Below are 18273 nucleotides of genomic sequence, written 5' to 3'. Positions count from 1 at the left end.
AGTAATAAAAAAAGGACTATAAAATATTAATGGAACAATAAATGTATATAATTTATTTCACTCTCCCAATATCCACAGAAGCTCTACAGTAGTTGAAAGCCTTATAACTGTTATAAATAAAACATTTTATAAGATGTAAGATTATAAAAGCATAACCACATATAAGGCATACATCATATAAAAGCAGAAAAAATAAAGAATATGGGATTTTAAAAATACACAGGAACGAGGTATGAATATACTATAATATTTCTTTGCATAACCACGCCTTCTCCTTGGCATTGTATGAATTAGAATACATACAAACAATGAGAATGCACTCATCTTTTCTGTGTTTGCATGTATTAGGAAAACATACAAAAACAAAGAGGCCCAATACGTGTACCTGATTTATACTTGATTGTGCATGTGCACCATATGCTGCACACTGAAAATAGCAGATCTATAAGCACACATCTAGCTGTGCACAACGAAGTATAAATCACCCTTAATGGATCATAGTCATGGCATGTTCATTCATAGTCATGGCAGCCATTTTGCTTACATCATTGAGTATGACATAAGAACAAAATAGTTGCCATGTGAATATGGTTAATAAAGCCCAAAGGAGTGTTTCCCAGTTCAATCAGTGGTTTATAACATATTAACTTTAAATGGTTGATCAAGTGCTTTATCACAAGTGTCTGTTAGTCCCCTTTATATTAAATGTAAACATGAATAAGACTCAAATAAATTCATTGTGCTTTGGCTGGTCAAGTACTACACTTGATCGTCTTTAACATCAGTGCACCAGGAAGAGTCAACATCACGAACAGCAGGTAGAGAAGCAGAGGCCTTGGATTTATCGTTGTAGCTTAGTGATGGTTGATAATGACAGTACAGCTGCTGGCTTCATGGCACTCTGTTTCAGACCTTTCTTACTGCCCAGCCCTGGTCCCCACAGTCCATGAGGGCCAGTGGCGTCCACAGCAATATCCATGACCTGATCTGGGATGAGCCACTGCAGGAGGAGCAGGAATAGGAAGTCTAGGACAGCCACAAAGGCAAAAATGGATCCAGCCACTGGGCCACAGTGAGCCCTCAGCCTGAGCAAACGTCTGTTCAAGGGGAGCACCTCCTCTCCAGCAACCCTGTCGTAAACCTGAAAGACACCATGTTGCTTAGTTGCAGTGGTTCTCAAACCTTTTAATTTCAAGGACCCCCGTTTGGCATCCGTTAGGCGGCAGGCCATAGACCCCCATTTGGTTCCTAACTATCAATTATCTAGCTGGATCTCAAGGAACCCCGGGGCTCCCTGGTCCCCACTGAGTTAGTGGGGCTTCCCGGTTTGATCCCAGCTCCTTGAGTGAACCTGACTGTTCAATAGCTTAACACTGCTAATTGGATATACTTTTTATTTGAGTCAATTGTTCAACTGACACGGCATTGGAATAGATAACTTTTAAATCTTAAATGTCAAAATCCACTCATTACACTTAGAAATGTTCAAATGATGAGCAATGTTGATCAAGCATCTTGATACCATTATTCAGTTGCACTGGACAGTAATAGTCTGTGGGGGCATTTTTAAGCCTGATAGTCCCTTTTTTAACTGAATTGGAACAGAGAAATAGGGCATATAGTAGAAAGACACCGCATGGGCAGATACAATTATAATGTGTCAAATAATTTAGCTAATATAACCATTACTTTGAAAACTCACAGTATGGAGGCTGTAGTGTACACTGTGAAAGAAGTGTGGTCAGCCTTTTTGGGTACAAGATCATTTGGGATGGTGTGATCACCACCCAGTGTGAGACAGTGGCTAATAAGCCTTATATGCCTTAATATATCATAATCAATGCCCTCAGTAATAAATCGTTTTAATTAAAAACACGTAAAGATTTTATTTATTTTTTAAATACTTTCACTCAATAGGGAGAACTCCCGTTGCAAGTTGATAATAAATATTGCTTTGGTGCTCATATTAACCTTAGGAAGTATTAAATTGTTTTTTGCAACTTTTGCATACATACAACATACATTCCATTGGGCTGGACCACACACATGGACATATAACATAATCAACTTGCGACAGGAGTTGTCCCTATTGAGTGAAAGATTAACTATTTCTAAAATAAATAGTAATTTCTCATTTTAGTTATAGAGGGACATTTTAATGTATTAAGGCATATAAGGCTTATTAGCCAGGGATAATAATCCCTGGTCATTTTCCAGTGGCTCGCAAAAAAATGTACTTGGAGCCCCCCTTCTTACATCAGACAAAAGCTGGGCGCGGACACACACACAAGACTCTCTTAATCCAGAGTGAATCACGTATGGATTATCTTTATTATTTTCACATGACTATAGCAGTATCATGTCTTTGCTTTGTACTTTAATATTTATGTTTGTCCTATTTTCTTTATCATAAGTTTTATAGATGTTTTTGTTGTTGTTTTTCTGTTCTTAATATTAAATAATTCAAATTATACGTTATGTAAACGGTGAGGTATTCGCATAAGCACCCCTAGGGTTTCTTATCTCACCGGCAGAACAACTAAACTGTCAACTTTCCCATGGAAAAGAACTATCATATGATGCATATGTATATATTAACTATTGTGCAAATCAAATACATCTAATGTACAGTACGCAAGGAAAACACAAGATAATACATCAAATGTATAGAAACAGTGATCATAGGTAAACCAAGAACCTATCATCAGTCTAAACATTATAATATATACATAAAAAACAAATTGAAACAGAGAAACAATACAAACTATAACCATACCTTTGACACACACACACACACACACACACACACACTCACACTCACACACTCACACACTCACACACTCTTGCGTTTTTCCAGGCATGAAAACCCACTTAAGCCCTATATACACTTCTCGTACAATGAATAGCAAAACTAACTAATCTACAAGCTCACAGCGTGTTGCATCGTGACATGTTGTGAGCTTGTATATTCTCTATGTTTGCAAAAAAAAATACTTTGGGGAAACATGTTTGAAAATATGGACTACCTCCAAAAATACAAGCCCCCCGCCGGCCCATAATTTAATGGACATGTTCCAATGCAGATTTGCAGCTTTAGCATGACATAACAAGATAACTGACATTAGCAAAGCACAACGATGAATTTCTTTCACTATGAATGTTAAATGTGTTTGTGAAACCTGCCTTTTCGGTCCTCTCTGCCACATTTCTCCAGGTGTAGAGGTTTTGCACACGGGCGTGGATAGAGGTGGGGGAGGGGACAGACCCTGCTCGTTGCCTTGCAATGACAGTTTCCAGGCCAGCACACAAAGACCGCACAGTAGGCTCGCATAGGGTGATCAGGTCTTCTGGCAAAACCTCAGGAATGCCCCCTACACGAGTGCTGACCACCTACAGAAAAATATTAAATAAGCATGCATACACATGTACGGTACTGTAGTTCACACTAAACAAAGTCTATGATACTTACGATAACTCATCATCTAGATGTCCAGTAAAGCAGGATTTATTTGTGCTCAGTTCTGAATAGGTTTCAAATGTGTTCTGAAGCTTCTGAAACCCCTTCTGAAGTGGTGGGGCGATGCAGATCAGAAGTCACTCTCTTAGAACCAAAATGACCAAATATGCCATCCACTTCTGCAGCAAATTTCTCTTTGAAGCTGTTCTCAAAACAACTTCCATCAACTTACGGAGTGGACAGTAGAGAGCTGTTGATTGCTTTGGGTCATGGGTAGAGAGCTGTAGTTTGGTAAATATATGTGGATCCATCCTAACCATTTATTAAACACGAGACCCTCCAGGATTTTGCAATCTTGCGATTGCAAGAATTGATGCAAATTAAATCAGACAATAATGCCACAACAACTGACACAAAATGGTCAAATGGAAAGCAAGTGTCCAACAATAAGGACTGCCTGATTGCCCGTCGGCATGTTAGAAAAACCAACAGGCATGCAAAACCTGCCAAGACATGCCCAGGTGGGCAAGTAAGCAACATTTTGTTTGGTTTCTGTTCTTGATTTCTCCTATTAGTCGCAGGCTGCAGCTGCCTGCCTATTCTGTATCTCCCTGCCTGTACAGGACTCTAGACTGCCACCAAAATGAGTGTGCAATTTAACATTTCACCTGATTGCATTCATAACTCCGTTTTTTGGGGATACAATAAATCACAAAGATGCTCAGTGAAATCTTGGTGGGACTGATTAAATACAGGGTCAATTTCCAATACGTGCACAATTCTGTGGTAGTATGATTAATCTTTAATTGGTTTGAAAGTGACTCAAACATTTGATGGGATCTTGCATTTATTCAATAATATAAAATAGTTGAAGTGAAAGGCCAAGATCTTGCCTGGGACCTTACATTAATAGGAAGAATGTCTTTGTAAAACTGACATTATGCCACCTTAAGCTATTACATTCAGCCAGTGGCTTCTACTCTGTCTACTGGTAAGTTTTTTACTTTGGACAGACACTGATAAAAGTGAAACAGTATGCTTCAGTGGGGTTTCAATAATTGTCTCCACTATACTGCCACCTTCTGTTGGGTTATGTAATGGTTAGATAAGATTATCTTTGACAGAGCAGCTTTAGTATGGTTTCATATTATGCTAGCCTCCATGACTGCTGGTGGAGGCTAGTGTTGTCAACCTGCACTGGACCAGCCTTCCAAATCTTTCCAAAATCACAATGTTAGGGGTGCAATGAATCCAAATGTACCTAACTTTATCGTTAGGAACTATTGCCGGTATTTATTTTATTTCTTGTAATTCTGATACAGCGCGCTGCCGCTGTCATATACGTTTAAGACATTCATGCTATTCAGTCAGTACAATATGAGTGCGAGCAAACCTGCAGTCCACAGCTGGCTCCCTCCACTATGGCCATGCAGAAGGCCTCCGTCAGAGAAGTGTTTAGGAAGATGTGACCTTGAACCAGAACACCTCGTACATCTTTATGCTCAAGAGCCCCAAGAAGTCGGACCCTGGAGGGAAGAGATTTAAAACAAGATTTATGTTAATATTACACATCTAAGCATGTCCTATGACACACGCAGAGACGTACGCACACACGCACACTACCTGTCATGTAGCTGGTATTTCTCCCTCACTTCCTCCAGTACAATTCTCTTGGGCCCTTCTCCACCAATTAGGAAATGAAGGTCAGGATGTTTGAAGCAGAGCTCTGGGATTATTCCACCAAGAAGATCGATACCTACATAAAAATAATAATGACAACATTCACAATTACACCCTGGAGTCTATTGCACTAATTATTGTTGTTATATTTACTCTACCATTACTGTTCATGCTACTATTCATCCGTGCCAATGGCATGCTGTCAATCTGACTACTACTAATGTTAGGAAAATAATGATCTCCTTGAGGATAAACTATCAATATATTAATTGTTGATATAGTATATATGGATAGACTGCACATTAAGAGACCCATTGCAAGATATTCTGAGCCAGAATCTTAGCCATCTTATTGTCTCCGCCAGGCCGAAGGTGTGGCCAAGACTATGTTTTGCACCCTGTAGTGATGTGCGGTCCGACCCGTTGCCCGCAGGCCCCGCGGGTTGAACCGCGGGGCAGGTGAACGGGTTATGGAAAAAACCTGACCCATGCATCACTAGCACCCTGTCCGTCCGTCCGTCCGTGTGTGTGTGTCCGTGTGAGTATGTCTGTCTGCGACCAGCTAATCTCCGGCGCTGTTGGCCCGATCTGCGTGAAACTTTGCACGCACACTCCGTAGAGGCCATGGAAAAACCTCTGCCCTGCATTTTTCAGATCGGCCTGTTATAGCGCCACCAGGAGGCCGTTTTTTTATATTACTCCTACAGATTTTGTCCAAACATCACGCAAATCGGTACACAGTATCTATAGTCATGTGATCAAGATGGATCGTCCGATTTTTCATATTCCATCCTGATTGGCTAACATTGGCTTCCAAAGTTTGCAGGATTGGTGTGTTTAGAAACAAAATATAGCGCTGTTATAGCGCCACCACAGGCCGATTTTTCATTATGCTATTACGCTATTATAGCGCCACCAGGCGGCCACAATAACCTACCTGACCTGGTGGAGACCTGTGCTCCGAGGAGCACCTTTTATAGTTAATCTTGTTTTCAGTAGACTTTCTTTTACCAGTATCTCTCCTGCAAGTTTTTCACCTGAATTTCCCTCCGATGATCAACACAAGTCATCAATAGTAATCATCAAAGTACCTTTGCGGTAGACGAGTCGGCTGACCACCACAATAGTAATTCTTCCGTCTTGGCGCAGAGACGGTTCAGGAGTAAAATCTGTGGGGTCCACAGCATTGGGAATGACAGACACTATCTCTGGGTTAAGCGCTGCCCGCAGCACCGTGTTCTCCTTACTGGTGTATGACACACACACGATATGGTTGGTGTCACACAGGGACACAGTCAGAAGCTTGTTGGTCAACACTGAGCTCAGGTCTGCAAAGCCGAAGAGTGAATGGTCGGTAAACACCTGGAAATGATAACACATTATTAACTTTAAGAGGACATCAGGTTATGCCTATTATTTGGCTTTGAACAATTTGAATAAAAACAATTGCATTTCTGTTGGCCTTTTAGGCTTTGTAAACAAAAATCGCACAGGGCAGATTTGATTAATAACTTAAATATACAAAGAAATGACAAACAATGACTGATACTATGATCAAAATAAACGAATTAGTTACACACCGTGTTAAGGCCCATGGTCTTAGCGTGAAACAGTGCATCATGGCCCATGGCAGAGAAGGAGGAGTGTGCATGGACCACAGTTATGCGTTCCCTAAAAAACACGCAGCGCAACAATGGCAGGCTGTGAAAGCAAGTGGTGGCCGTTGACTGGTTGTACATGACCTGCAGGGGCAGGTAGTAGACCTTCAGTCCGTTGGTTAGGTAGCGGACCCCCTTTCTCCTGCCATAGGCGTGAGTGGCTATCACCACCTTATGTCCCTTTTCTATCAGACACTGAGACAGTTGGTATATGTGACTTTCCACTCCTCCCATATTTGGATAGAAGAAGTCAGACACCATGCAGATGTTGTGCTTCCTGCCAGTGACTAGTTGGGACACCGCTGGGGGGGTGCCAGACCTCTTGGAAAGAGGACCCCGGAGAGCTGGGTCCCTCCTCCGTTGGCCCATTGTACAGGGCAACTTCCAATATTCATAAAGGTGCCTATAAGAGAATGCAACAATGCAATTTGATCCACCCTTTTCACACATGGCAAATGGCTCATATTTTGTACACTGGCAACATATGACTTGACCTGACGTGGTTAAAGTTACAGAAGATACATAAATAGCACGAAATGGTAAACCACAAATAGTATTACTCTAATGCGGGGGTCTTCAACATTCAAGATTTGGCGCCCCCCCTGTAGTAACTCTGAGGACACCCTGTCCTGGACACCCTGTTGAAGACCCCTGTTCTAATGTACACAAACAGCTCGTTAAGCGTAACCTCGTCATGTTTGTAAGAATGTCCCCATCGCATGATTTATTAGTTTAACGTTTCGTAGACTACATAATAAGCATAGAGTACAGTCCTGACGTCACTCGTCCATCCCCTGGTTCGTAAAGTAATTTCGCTATGGGTCATCTTAGAATCGTCTCATGTAAGAATTGTGGTCCAATAAATAAACAAACTTCTGTATCGTTCATGATAGTTACTCATATTTGAAACAGTCTGTTTCTGGCAAAAATGTAACTAATTCGTCGGAAGTAACATTAGCGTTTTCTCACCGTCAGTTGATGGTTCATATCCATAAGAGTCAACCCGCCGGGGTCATTTGTTTATTTTTGGATCATAGTTCTTATTTGACGCGATATTAAACACGTCTATGGGCGAAAAACCGCGACCCAGGTAGGACGTGTAAATTACGTCAGACTTCAGTGCTCTATTGCTTTATTAGCATAGCAGAGATAGCTAACTAACGTTAGCTACAGTCACATTCAACTAGGCAGTTGATTTTTGTAACAATAAGTTTGTATCATTCATATAACTGGCTTACCATGTACAAGAAGGGCTGATTCACCGTATACAACGTAACTTCAAACCCTTATAGATGTGAGTGACAAATAAGCCGGCTAACACAACAAACACTTGCATCAGCAGCAGTCACTTCCTGATACCTACGTCATGATTTTACAGTCAGCCCAGAGCCCGCCACCCCGCCCACCAGCTCTGAGTCACACACACACACACGCACGCACGCACGCACGCACGCACGCACGCACACACACACACACACACACACACACACACACACACACACACACACACACACACACACACACACACACACACACGTACATAATTTGCACTCAACGGATCAATACAATAAATACATAAATAAGCTCTTGAGCTTGATTTTTTTATCCATTTGAAAGATGCACAAATGTATGGACACATATGCATGTTGTCAATAAAAAACATCAAATACACAGTCAGATAAATAAATAAATGTATTGTATTTTTGTATCCACAAGGCTCCAGAAATGCAGGATGGAGGGGTTGGGGAGGAGATTATTATAGACTGCCTGGACTAAGATCTTGGCTTTAATGCGGTTCTGACAGTCATAGGTCAGTCGTGACCTCTAGCCACCGAGGAGAGATCCAGCAGGATATGGAGATGAACAGGTCTCATTACAACCTATGGTCAGAGGAACTGCCAGCTAGCCCCTTTCTGGGCCGCAGTTTACCTTTTTGTATAGAGTACCAACTCCCAAATACAAAAAGGTTGGTTCAGGCAGTCTATATGTCCCCCACTCCCCCCACCCAACTTGCATTACTGGGGCCTTCCACCAGCGTACATGCCACCTAAGGCAGAAAAGGGATACCCTCAACTTCAACATTATTGTTTATTATATTGACCCTTGTGCATGTCCTGAACTGCTGTCTAAAGGCTCTGGGGGAACGTCGGTAATCCGGTGTCATTGACAGCGAAACTAAATTCCTGAGAGAGACAAGCCAAGTTCAACACCAAAAGCAGCTGTGGGGCTTCTCAACACAGCGCTGGACTAGCATCTGACGGCAGACAAGAGGGATGTGTGGGAGGTCGCTGCTTAATTGGGCATAAACTGGCTTGATCAACCTCTCAGCTGGGTCCCCTGGGTGATGGTATCTGAGGTAGATAACCGGGTAACCCCCAAACATCTGAGGGCCCCAGGTTACATCACTGATGATGTTAGAACTTGTACAGGCCAGTTGTACTATATAAATACTATCAGATTCAATATCAGATTTTGAATAACTTGGCCCAGAGCCCAGATTTCAGTAATCAGTTTGGATTAAATCTTAGAATTTGGCATTTGAAAACTGAGAAATTATTTGGATCATTGGGATTCAAGTTAAATGTATGCATCTTTCAAAAGATTAGGATATTAGTTTTTTATATGCCGAAAATCAGGATAGGCTAATGTTGCTCTCACAAGGGTGAATTCATTACAGGTTTGTAAAATGTAATGTTTATATTTGATTCAATTGCCACATTCTTTAAAAACAAAAATTGTATGTGCAGATGTTGCAGGAAGCAACATCTGCATGGTGTCTGACTTCTTTCTGAACAAATACACAAATAAAGGTAGACTACTGGTAATAAAATAACAGCTACAAACTGGGTAATATGCAGTCTAACTCCTGGTCAGACAAGCTTATGAAGCATTCCACTTATATCTTATCCGTCCAAAATATTATAGCTTAACATTATTTGGCCAACAGATGGCAATACGGAGCCTTATGTCGAATACAAATACGGATGTAATATTTTCTTGATCTTGTGGTAGTGTCACATGGTTAGACCCATTGAGACTGTGGTGATCATTGAGTGATCCAATCTGAAAATGTTTTGAAAAACTGACAACAAATCTGCAGAATCAGTCTGATTATGGATTGTACGCATAGGGATTAAAATATCACGGTAATTATTTAAACCTTTGAAAAACTGGGTGGTGATTGTCCACCACTGCTTCAGATACACATGCCTCTGACAGGCTGAGCAGGTAATTCAACCTTGACAAAATGTGACAGTCAGACCCAAGTCGTTAGACATGCAAAACCTTACACAACACTGGCAAGTGAAAGCATGTTTGAACTCTCATTGCCAAGTAGTCGATACCAGATAGGTATCATGGAAAGCCTGGACTTTCCCCATTAACCATTTCATGAATGGACATTCTTTTCTCATTCTGAAAATATGAATGGGAATAGACTCATATATTACTGTTATTTTAATGGGACCAGTCTGTGAAAGTGATTGATCACATCTAGAGAGAAAGCTTGCCTCAGTAGTGCTGGCCATTTATCAGAGCCTTTATGTAAATAGTCATAGCCCAAAGCTTATCGTCCTCAGAAACTAGATTCAATACCCTGTTATAAAATAGACCATGAGCTAGTTATGTGTACCAAAGGTCATGGCATTCTGAAAAGGCATTCTGAAATATTTGTTCAGCTTGTATCATCTAGAATTCTAGATTATTTTCAACTTTCTAGATTCTAGAAAGTTGAAAGATTACAACTCGTACTGAGTTAAACACTGGATTTAGCTGTGTTTGGCAGATGTTTTCCTTTAGGAGTTAAGGCAGCAATCCAATACACAAACAACTCGAGAGATTCATCATGTGTTTATAAAAAATTAAAAAATCTCACTTCACAATCATAGTGGACAGTAGTAACATAATTATGCATTCTATATATAAACAAATACACTATTGAAAGCTAACAACAAATGCAAAGTGCATCATTGAATAGTTGCGTTAAAAATGCACCCATGTCTACTACATTCTCCAAAAATCTTTATCAATATGTTTAACACAACTAGCGTAAGACACTTTTGGAAAACATTTGACAACTCAACTGTAACTGTTTTCATTTACTGAATTCCCTTTCCTACAAAGGTAACATAATTACAACACAACATGGTACATTCATGTGAATGGAAATAAGTTGAATAGCATGTTATTTCTCAAAACAAGTTTTTCTAAACATTTATAAATGCAAAAAAGGACAAATAAAATATTTGAATGAGATTGGCTCTTAGAAGAGTACCCTAAAAACCAAGATCCAGTGAAATCATTGACGGTAATCAATTATACCCAATATTCAGTGTAGCACATCTGTTTTGTTTGCTATAGGGGAGAAAAGGTAACACACTGTACTAAATCATAACATATCTAGGAAATATACCAGTGCAAAATTTACCTGACCTGACTTGCACAGTTTATTAACCCTAGCCCTAACACAATCGCAAAATGTGCACAATTACAGTTACCATTACAAATGTCTGCAATTAATAGTTTTATTTACTACAATTCTCACATTGATGGGATTTGTATATTAAGGCCCAAAAAATAAGATTATCAGTAGCACATTTACTTGACTTCAATATCAACACATTAGGGTCACTATCCAACTTCTCTCTACAATACAAAAAAATGGATTCGCCAAAACAACTACAATGAACAATGGTAGATGTATGCTTGTATTCTTGGACAGCTGATATTATGAGAGAAAGATACTTCTAAGTCATCAGGTTTCACAGTGTTTTTAGGAATCTCCTCCAAAAAAAATCTCAGGGTTATCACACGCACGCACGCACGCACACACATACACACATACACACACACACACACACACACACACACACACACACACACACACACACACACACACACACACACACACACACACACACACACACACACACACACACACACACACCATATACAGTATGATGTACATATCAAAGTTAGTTACTAGTTAATAACAGTTACTAACAAGTTAATAACAAAAGTTTAAAATATGTCTGCTGATGGTTTTGTATAGATTTCTGTGGTCAATTTGATTTGTATTTGGGGTGCAACATCATAATGAGCTGCAGGGAGATGTAACAATTCAGCCATTGCACCCCCACCAGGAAATGTAGCCTACTGGGCAGGGGCGAAACATCTGTGAATGGTGGTTCCAGCTGATGACCCTGACTCAATATACACCGGAGGAGGTATGGCAGGCAGACATGCCAAGCAGGAAGAACACCACCTGTCCAACTTATACTAACTGCGTCAGATGTTTGACTATACACTATCTGCTACTACCTGCTACCACCAACATAATTTACAATTGGCACTATTTGTATAAACATTACACAACAAAATATGGGGTGTTAATTTAACTCTCAGTTAAATCACAGTTTTCATCAAGTGCTTGGATTGGTCTGGAAACTCTAGACTCTCTTAACAGTTCCTCAAAACCCCACACCGTTAAGGCAAATGGCAAATTCACTATTTGTACAGAATGCAAAACAATAAAGCAGTTGTCATAGCGTAGATGCAATTCTCATTCCTCTTTGACATTTCAGTCAAAACAGATTTCCAGGATTCCAGTACACTGCTTCTACGTAGAAATACCTAGTAACTATAGACCCATTTCCAAGCTGCCATTCCAATCAAGGTCCTCGAAAAGGTCCTCGTCAATCAATGACTGTCCTACGTATACCAAAATAACGTTATGGAAATATTTCAGTCAGGTTTTAAGGCTTATCATTGTGCTGAGTCTGCCTTGCTGTAGGTGCACAATGACCTGGTCCTCTCTTTTGACTTCTCACAGTGACTGTGCCATCCTATCGCTTTTGGACGTCAAGTACAGCCTGTGATACTGTGTTATACCACTGACAGTCTGACACACAGCTTTATCTCACCCTGAGACCAAATGTCCAGCCCAACCTTGCCAGCCTCAGTTCAAAGCCCCCCCCCCCCCCCCCCCCCCCCCCGACTTCATTTTGGCAACCTGTCCACAATGGTCAAACCCCAAAAACCTTGGTGTGTTATTTGATTCCGCTTTTAAATTAGACAAACAGGTAAATGCAATCTTCCTCAGCATTTTTACAAGGCTGAGAAAGACCTGTTAGGTTGAAACGTGTCCGTTACTCTATTTAGGAGAGGTTACTAAAATTATGCGAAAAAGACATTTAATGAGTGCACAGGTCTCCACCAGGGCAGGTAGCTTATTGTGGGCTAGCAATGTTTCACGGCAATCGAACGCTGCGGCATTTTGTTCAAAATGGGCCACTCCTACAAACTTTGGAAGCCAATCTTAGCCAATTAGGATGGAATATGAAAAATCGGTCAGATCCGTCTCGATTGGCTTCAGAAACAATTGGCCCCCTGGTGGTGCTATAACAGGCCAATGTGAAATATTTGGGGCAGAGGTTTATCCCTGGCCTCCAGGGAGTGTGCGTGCACAGTTTCACACCGATCGGCCAACGTTGCCGGAGATCAGATTAGTGCTGCTCACAGACAGAGTGACGGACACACGCTCACAACGACAGGGGCAAAAACATAGTCTTGGCCTGGCGGAGACAAAAAACTAACATTCAGAGTTAAATGAATACCCTTTGCACACAAGAGTGTTGCACAGTTTTCTGTGTATGGCAGATGGCTTCCTTTTAGTTATAGGCTTGTGGTAAAGATCTGCCAAAGAACTAACTGACAAGTGTCATAATTGCTAAACGGTATTTTGAATCAAACTGTCACTGTTGATATGCTCTGATGCACTTTGTTCAATCAGTGTTGAGTCGTTCTCTCCCATCTCTCCTCTTCTCTCATGTCTCTTCTTCTCTGTATCTCTCTAGAACAAGGAAAAATGTAAAACCACTCATGTTTACAAAGAAGCTACCAGGTGTGCAGTCTGGCATGCAGTATCAACCTGTTTCCATACAGGTAGTAGATTTTAAATAGAAGTACTTACCTTAGCTCTTGGGCGATACAGGACCAGATACAACGCAAGCAGAAACAATGCAATGATGATGATGACGACGACGACAGAGGAGCTGATAGCAATCACTGACTCACTTGTTTGTTTTCCGACTTCTGAAAAGCAAACATAGAAATAAGTAAATATGGCACTCAAAGCTGTGAACTTTGTTTTTTAACACAAAGCTCCATTAAGTTTATATGGAAACTTAAAAGAATTGTGAGGTTTTCATTTTCAAAGCCAGGTCCTGAAACATATCACTCTGGAAACATCTGTAAATATAATGGCTCCATTTAGGATATCCTCAATCTTCTCCCTGTCCTATAGTGCCAACTGCCAAATGACCCAATTATGCACTAGCTTATGTACTAGCTTTGTTCTTTGCATTTAATTTTCAGCACAACATATAAGATTTATACATCATATACTGCACTATGGCCATAGATTTCCTGGGCCCTAATTGATTATTTGTTTTTATTTGATTGGAATCAGAAATCTCTTTAGCTTCTGCTACTTCCAGTGTTAAATACATTTTAGACTATTTACTTTCTTGTGACTGACGAGTCAGTTGCTTGGCCATTCTCCTTTAAAAAAATAGAAATAAAAAATAAAAGATCAAATAATCACCTATAATGCAGGTGTTGTTGGTAAGATATAATTGTGGGTAATTTGTGTGCTCAACAACACACACAGGTTCTGTCCCGTTCAGTTCAATTGTCAACTTGCTGCTCAAGTGGTAGACTCCATTAGAAACATTCTGAAAGGTTATGGAAGTTGTTTGTAGACGTTCCCCATATAACTTCCAGTGAACCAGGGCTCCTGGGGTTCTCCCTGCAACATCACACTGAAAGGTCTTCACTCTCTCACTGGTGCCTCTGAGAGCCCTCTGACAGACTGTGTAGCTCACTGGAGATGGAAGGATAGATTTTCTGTAGGATTAAGATGCATACATAGAACAAATTTGTGTGTGTGCATGCATGCGTGCGTGCGTGCGTGCGTATGTGAGTGAGTGAGTGAGTGAGTGAGTGAGTGAGTGAGTGCGTGCGTGCGTGCGTGCGTGCGTGCGTGCTTGCGTGCGTGCGTGCGTGAGTGAGCGAGCGAGTGAGACTCACCTAAAACTGTTAAGTTAAATTCAGTATAGTTGTACAGTGGGTTGTAGAAATTGCACTTGTATTCCCCCTGATCATCCTTTGTGATGTTTGTCAGGAGAAGAGAGCAGTTGTTACTATTCCTTGTCAGGAAGATTTCAGCCCTGTCCTTGTATCCATCACTGAGCTTTGTGATGTTTGCCTTGTAGCTGAGGATATTCTTGGTCTGTTCTCCTTGGATGATAGTTTGCCAACTAACATCCCTGGCCATGTCTCTCTTCAAGCATGGGCATGACAGGAGAATGCTGTCTTCCAAGGCCACTTGGATATCCACTTTTTTGTGGCCTAGATAAGGCAAAGGAAACATGCATGGTCATGTCTTTTATCAAGGTCTCATCAAGGTATTTTCCTGTAATAAACACTTACTTCGGTTAAGGTCATGTCATGTTTGTTTTGTTTCCCTTTTTAATTTAAGTCAAGAATGAGAAACTCAGCCACAAAAGCTCTCTTTCCTTTTTTCACTGCTCTTGCACATAGAAATGCAGTGATACATGCGCACATTAACTTCTGCTTTTAAGTACTCTCAGTCTCAAGACATCCTATTCTTTCAGATGACGCACACCATTGCATACCAAATCGGATATGTTTTCGTCAGGGAAAAAAATAAAGAATTCAACAAAGAGGGGTCAAATGTGGTCTTGCGTCATGTTGGGTGAAAGGTCATAAATCAAGTTGTTGGTGTAAACAATTACATGAATATCATGTATGCATGTTTCACCCATATAGTTGGGAAATACTGCACAGTGCACACATATTGCAATCCAAATCCATAATAATTTACAAAGTTGTAAAACCACTACTCTCCCCTTTCATTTCCTCCACCAAGCATTTGACACAGAAAATATTCATACTGCACTGACTGGCTATTGTTCTTTGTGTCATCAATCTCGCTGTCTGACAGCGAGATTGATAACACATTACATCTCAGCAGAGCAACAGAGAATAATTAATACTCGAGTCACCCCCAATTTTCCACCATAGTCTGAAGACTCACCTCTTCAGATGGGGAGTCTGAATGGGTCAGTCACCACTAGCACTTTGCTCTCCCAGTACCCAATTTGCCACCTTTTCTTTCGAATGATGCTAGTCTATGCAGACATACAGTATATTGGTCACTTGTTCTCATGTTTCTATTTGGTAGATTTGTTTTTCTCAACCACAAATGTGTTTTAGATAGAATGTTTATGTATACTAGGTTCATTGTGTAGCTGGTATCCAATTTTTTTGAGGCACTACAATGTTCTCTCTGCACTCTATATGTGATATGTGACTGTGAAATGTGAAATGTAGGTCACACTGGATAATAGCGTCTGCTAAATGCCCACATTGTAATTGTAATTGTAGGGCTACACACAATTTGTTTTTATATAGCACCACTGTCATACAAAGAACCTGTTCAGGTAAATTAACGCCCTACTTCATCATACAAGAGTGTGACACAAAAGCAGTGAAAATAGCAGATCTACAAGCTCACAATGTGTGGAGTGTTGTGAGCTTGTAGGTCGGCTATTTTCACTATTTTAGAATGTTTTTAAAACGACAATAAAAACGGTTTTGGACATGTTTTACTCTTGTACCTTTACACAAGATGTAACAATAAAATAAACTTGATCCTTGAATTGTTGTGGGGAGGTGGAGGTGGGGCTGGCTCGGTCCTTGAGGATTGTTTAAAATATGCCAGTGGTCAACAATTGAGAACCAACAGAGATTACCATATGATTAGGCCTATGAGCCAAACAAACGTGTGCAGTGCTATTTAGCACCATTTATTATGTGTGCGTCATAGCTAATGGCCAAATCAAAGCAGGGCTGTATTGTCTTAAATAAAACAGGATATAATTTCATATGAGAGAGAGAGAGAGAGAGAGAGAGAGAGAGAGAGAGAGAGAGAGAGAGAGAGAGAGAGAGAGAGAGAGGGAGACATAGGATATATACATACCGTATGTAGGCCTACTACGTACATAGGCTACATACAGGACTGACAGACAGGCAGGCAAGCAGGCGGACAGACAGACAGACAGACAGATAGATGGGGGGGGGGGGGGGGGGGGGGGGGTATAAGCACACGTGCCCAGGCCAAGGGGCATCTCATGATCTCATAAGCAATTAAAGCTTATGATTCTAAAGTGAGTGTGTACTATGTTCATTGTGCGTTTGTTGTAGCCTACGGACCCACGCCCCACACAGAAGTAGTTAATATGTGAATCACTGTGCCAATTTAAAGAATGAATTTACTTACCCGAGGCAGCAACTAAAACCAACAATAATCCCAGAAAGGTGAGCATATTAAACCGCGTGTTGCAAAGAGCACGATTCATTAATCAGCGAGATTTCTTTATGTTAATTTCATAATCCTGTCCGGTTTAAATTACACTGGAACAGGGATTTGTACTCCGACCCCATTCACTTGGGGAAAAGTGAAAGTAGAAATTGCAGATAGTTATGTGCATTCTTCAGTTCTGACGACACTTCCAGAATTAATTTCGCCTCAGCTCCCAGGCTCCCAGCAGGCCTACTATTGTCAGGTTTGACAATCTGTTGAATGAGTGAAACAGCCTGCGAGTCTAGTCGGACTATGGCCCTGATCTGATCTAGAGCCATCTGAAATCTAATCACTTTTTTCACGCCTACAATATTGCCCCCGCACTTTATGGCTGGTGGCTTGCTCTCTGCTCTGGGCCCACTAGATGGCAGTACATGTATTCAATATTTTACATGAGCGTGCGTGGAATATTCCGAGTTCTACAATTATAAATATGAATAGGATATACCTTCGTTCTAATGATGATAATTGGTCTGATGTCTGACTCATCAATATTTTATTTGGCTATTAAGTAACCATTTTTGATAGATTTTGAAGTAATATTATATTACCAGGGCCAGGGGTCACAAGTGCACTTATCATTAGGGCCTGCTGTTCCCTACCCTCTCCATAGTTAAACCAAAAACCACATAGCATTAAGTATATGCGGAAAGAAATGCTTGTCTGTCAGATAGCAGCAGGGACATGGCCCCTTAGGGCCTGGAGGTTGGTTACACCAGTGCCATCTATTAGAGAGTTACGCCAACTCCGTTCACTTCTTCGGGCCAGGTCTTCTACACATACACATACATTGGCGAATAGTGACAAATCCCTAAACCGGAAGTTCATGGAATGCATTGAAGTCGACGGCTCCATGTCACTATTTCCAGCTACATGAACCACGTGACCGACGCTGTTTCTGGCCCCTCATTGGCGCAACTCTCTAATAGAAGGCTCTGGGTTACACTATACGATAATAGAGAATGGACCCCATGCATCATGGGCTGTTCACCTTTCCCCTCTAACTGTTAAAAAGCTCCAAGCAAAGGTAAA

The 18273-nt window shown here is 40.9% G+C and overlaps 2 protein-coding genes across 2 annotated transcripts; both read right to left on the bottom strand.

Moving 5' to 3' along the window:
* Positions 1 to 26: 26 nt before the first annotated feature.
* piga (phosphatidylinositol glycan anchor biosynthesis, class A) lies at positions 27 to 8149 on the bottom strand. The gene is made up of 7 exons (XM_084084610.1): positions 8033 to 8149; positions 6717 to 7197; positions 6228 to 6498; positions 5081 to 5213; positions 4851 to 4983; positions 3184 to 3390; positions 27 to 1141 (listed from the first exon to the last, which is right to left on the bottom strand). The coding sequence occupies exons 2-7, from the start codon at positions 7161 to 7163 to the stop codon at positions 842 to 844; spliced, it is 1491 nt and encodes a 496-aa protein (XP_083940736.1). The 5' UTR covers positions 7164 to 7197; positions 8033 to 8149; the 3' UTR covers positions 27 to 841.
* A 4649-nt stretch (positions 8150 to 12798) lies between these two features.
* LOC311064895 (uncharacterized protein) lies at positions 12799 to 17486 on the bottom strand. The gene is made up of 5 exons (XM_084084933.1): positions 17158 to 17486; positions 14883 to 15203; positions 14398 to 14676; positions 13765 to 13886; positions 12799 to 13644 (listed from the first exon to the last, which is right to left on the bottom strand). The coding sequence occupies exons 1-5, from the start codon at positions 17234 to 17236 to the stop codon at positions 13522 to 13524; spliced, it is 924 nt and encodes a 307-aa protein (XP_083941059.1). The 5' UTR covers positions 17237 to 17486; the 3' UTR covers positions 12799 to 13521.
* Positions 17487 to 18273: the final 787 nt, after the last annotated feature.

Source organism: Gymnoscopelus microlampas (assembly GCF_963454915.1).
Source record: "Gymnoscopelus microlampas genome assembly, chromosome: 17".
NCBI classification, from domain to species: Eukaryota; Metazoa; Chordata; class Actinopteri; order Myctophiformes; family Myctophidae; genus Gymnoscopelus; species Gymnoscopelus microlampas.
Note: the sequence above shows the minus strand (reverse complement) of the source record. Positions and strands in the feature narration are given on the sequence as shown.

Excerpts from the sequence above, each read along its gene's own strand:
- LOC311064895 (XM_084084933.1), bottom strand. The coding sequence starts at position 17,236 with ATGAATCGTGCTCTTTGCAACACGCGGTTTAATATGCTCACCTTTCTG. Across the intron at positions 15,204-17,157 it reads GGTTTTAGTTGCTGCCTCGG|GCCACAAAAAAGTGGATATC; the intron begins GTAAGTAAATTC and ends TGCCTTATCTAG. Across the intron at positions 13,645-13,764 it reads TGTATCGCCCAAGAGCTAAG|AGAGATACAGAGAAGAAGAG; the intron begins GTAAGTACTTCT and ends TCCTTGTTCTAG.
- piga (XM_084084610.1), bottom strand. The coding sequence starts at position 7,163 with ATGGGCCAACGGAGGAGGGACCCAGCTCTCCGGGGTCCTCTTTCCAAG. Across the intron at positions 5,214-6,227 it reads CCGACTCGTCTACCGCAAAG|GTATCGATCTTCTTGGTGGA; the intron begins GTACTTTGATGA and ends ATTTTTATGTAG. Across the intron at positions 3,391-4,850 it reads GAGCCAGCTGTGGACTGCAG|GTGGTCAGCACTCGTGTAGG; the intron begins GTTTGCTCGCAC and ends ATTTTTCTGTAG.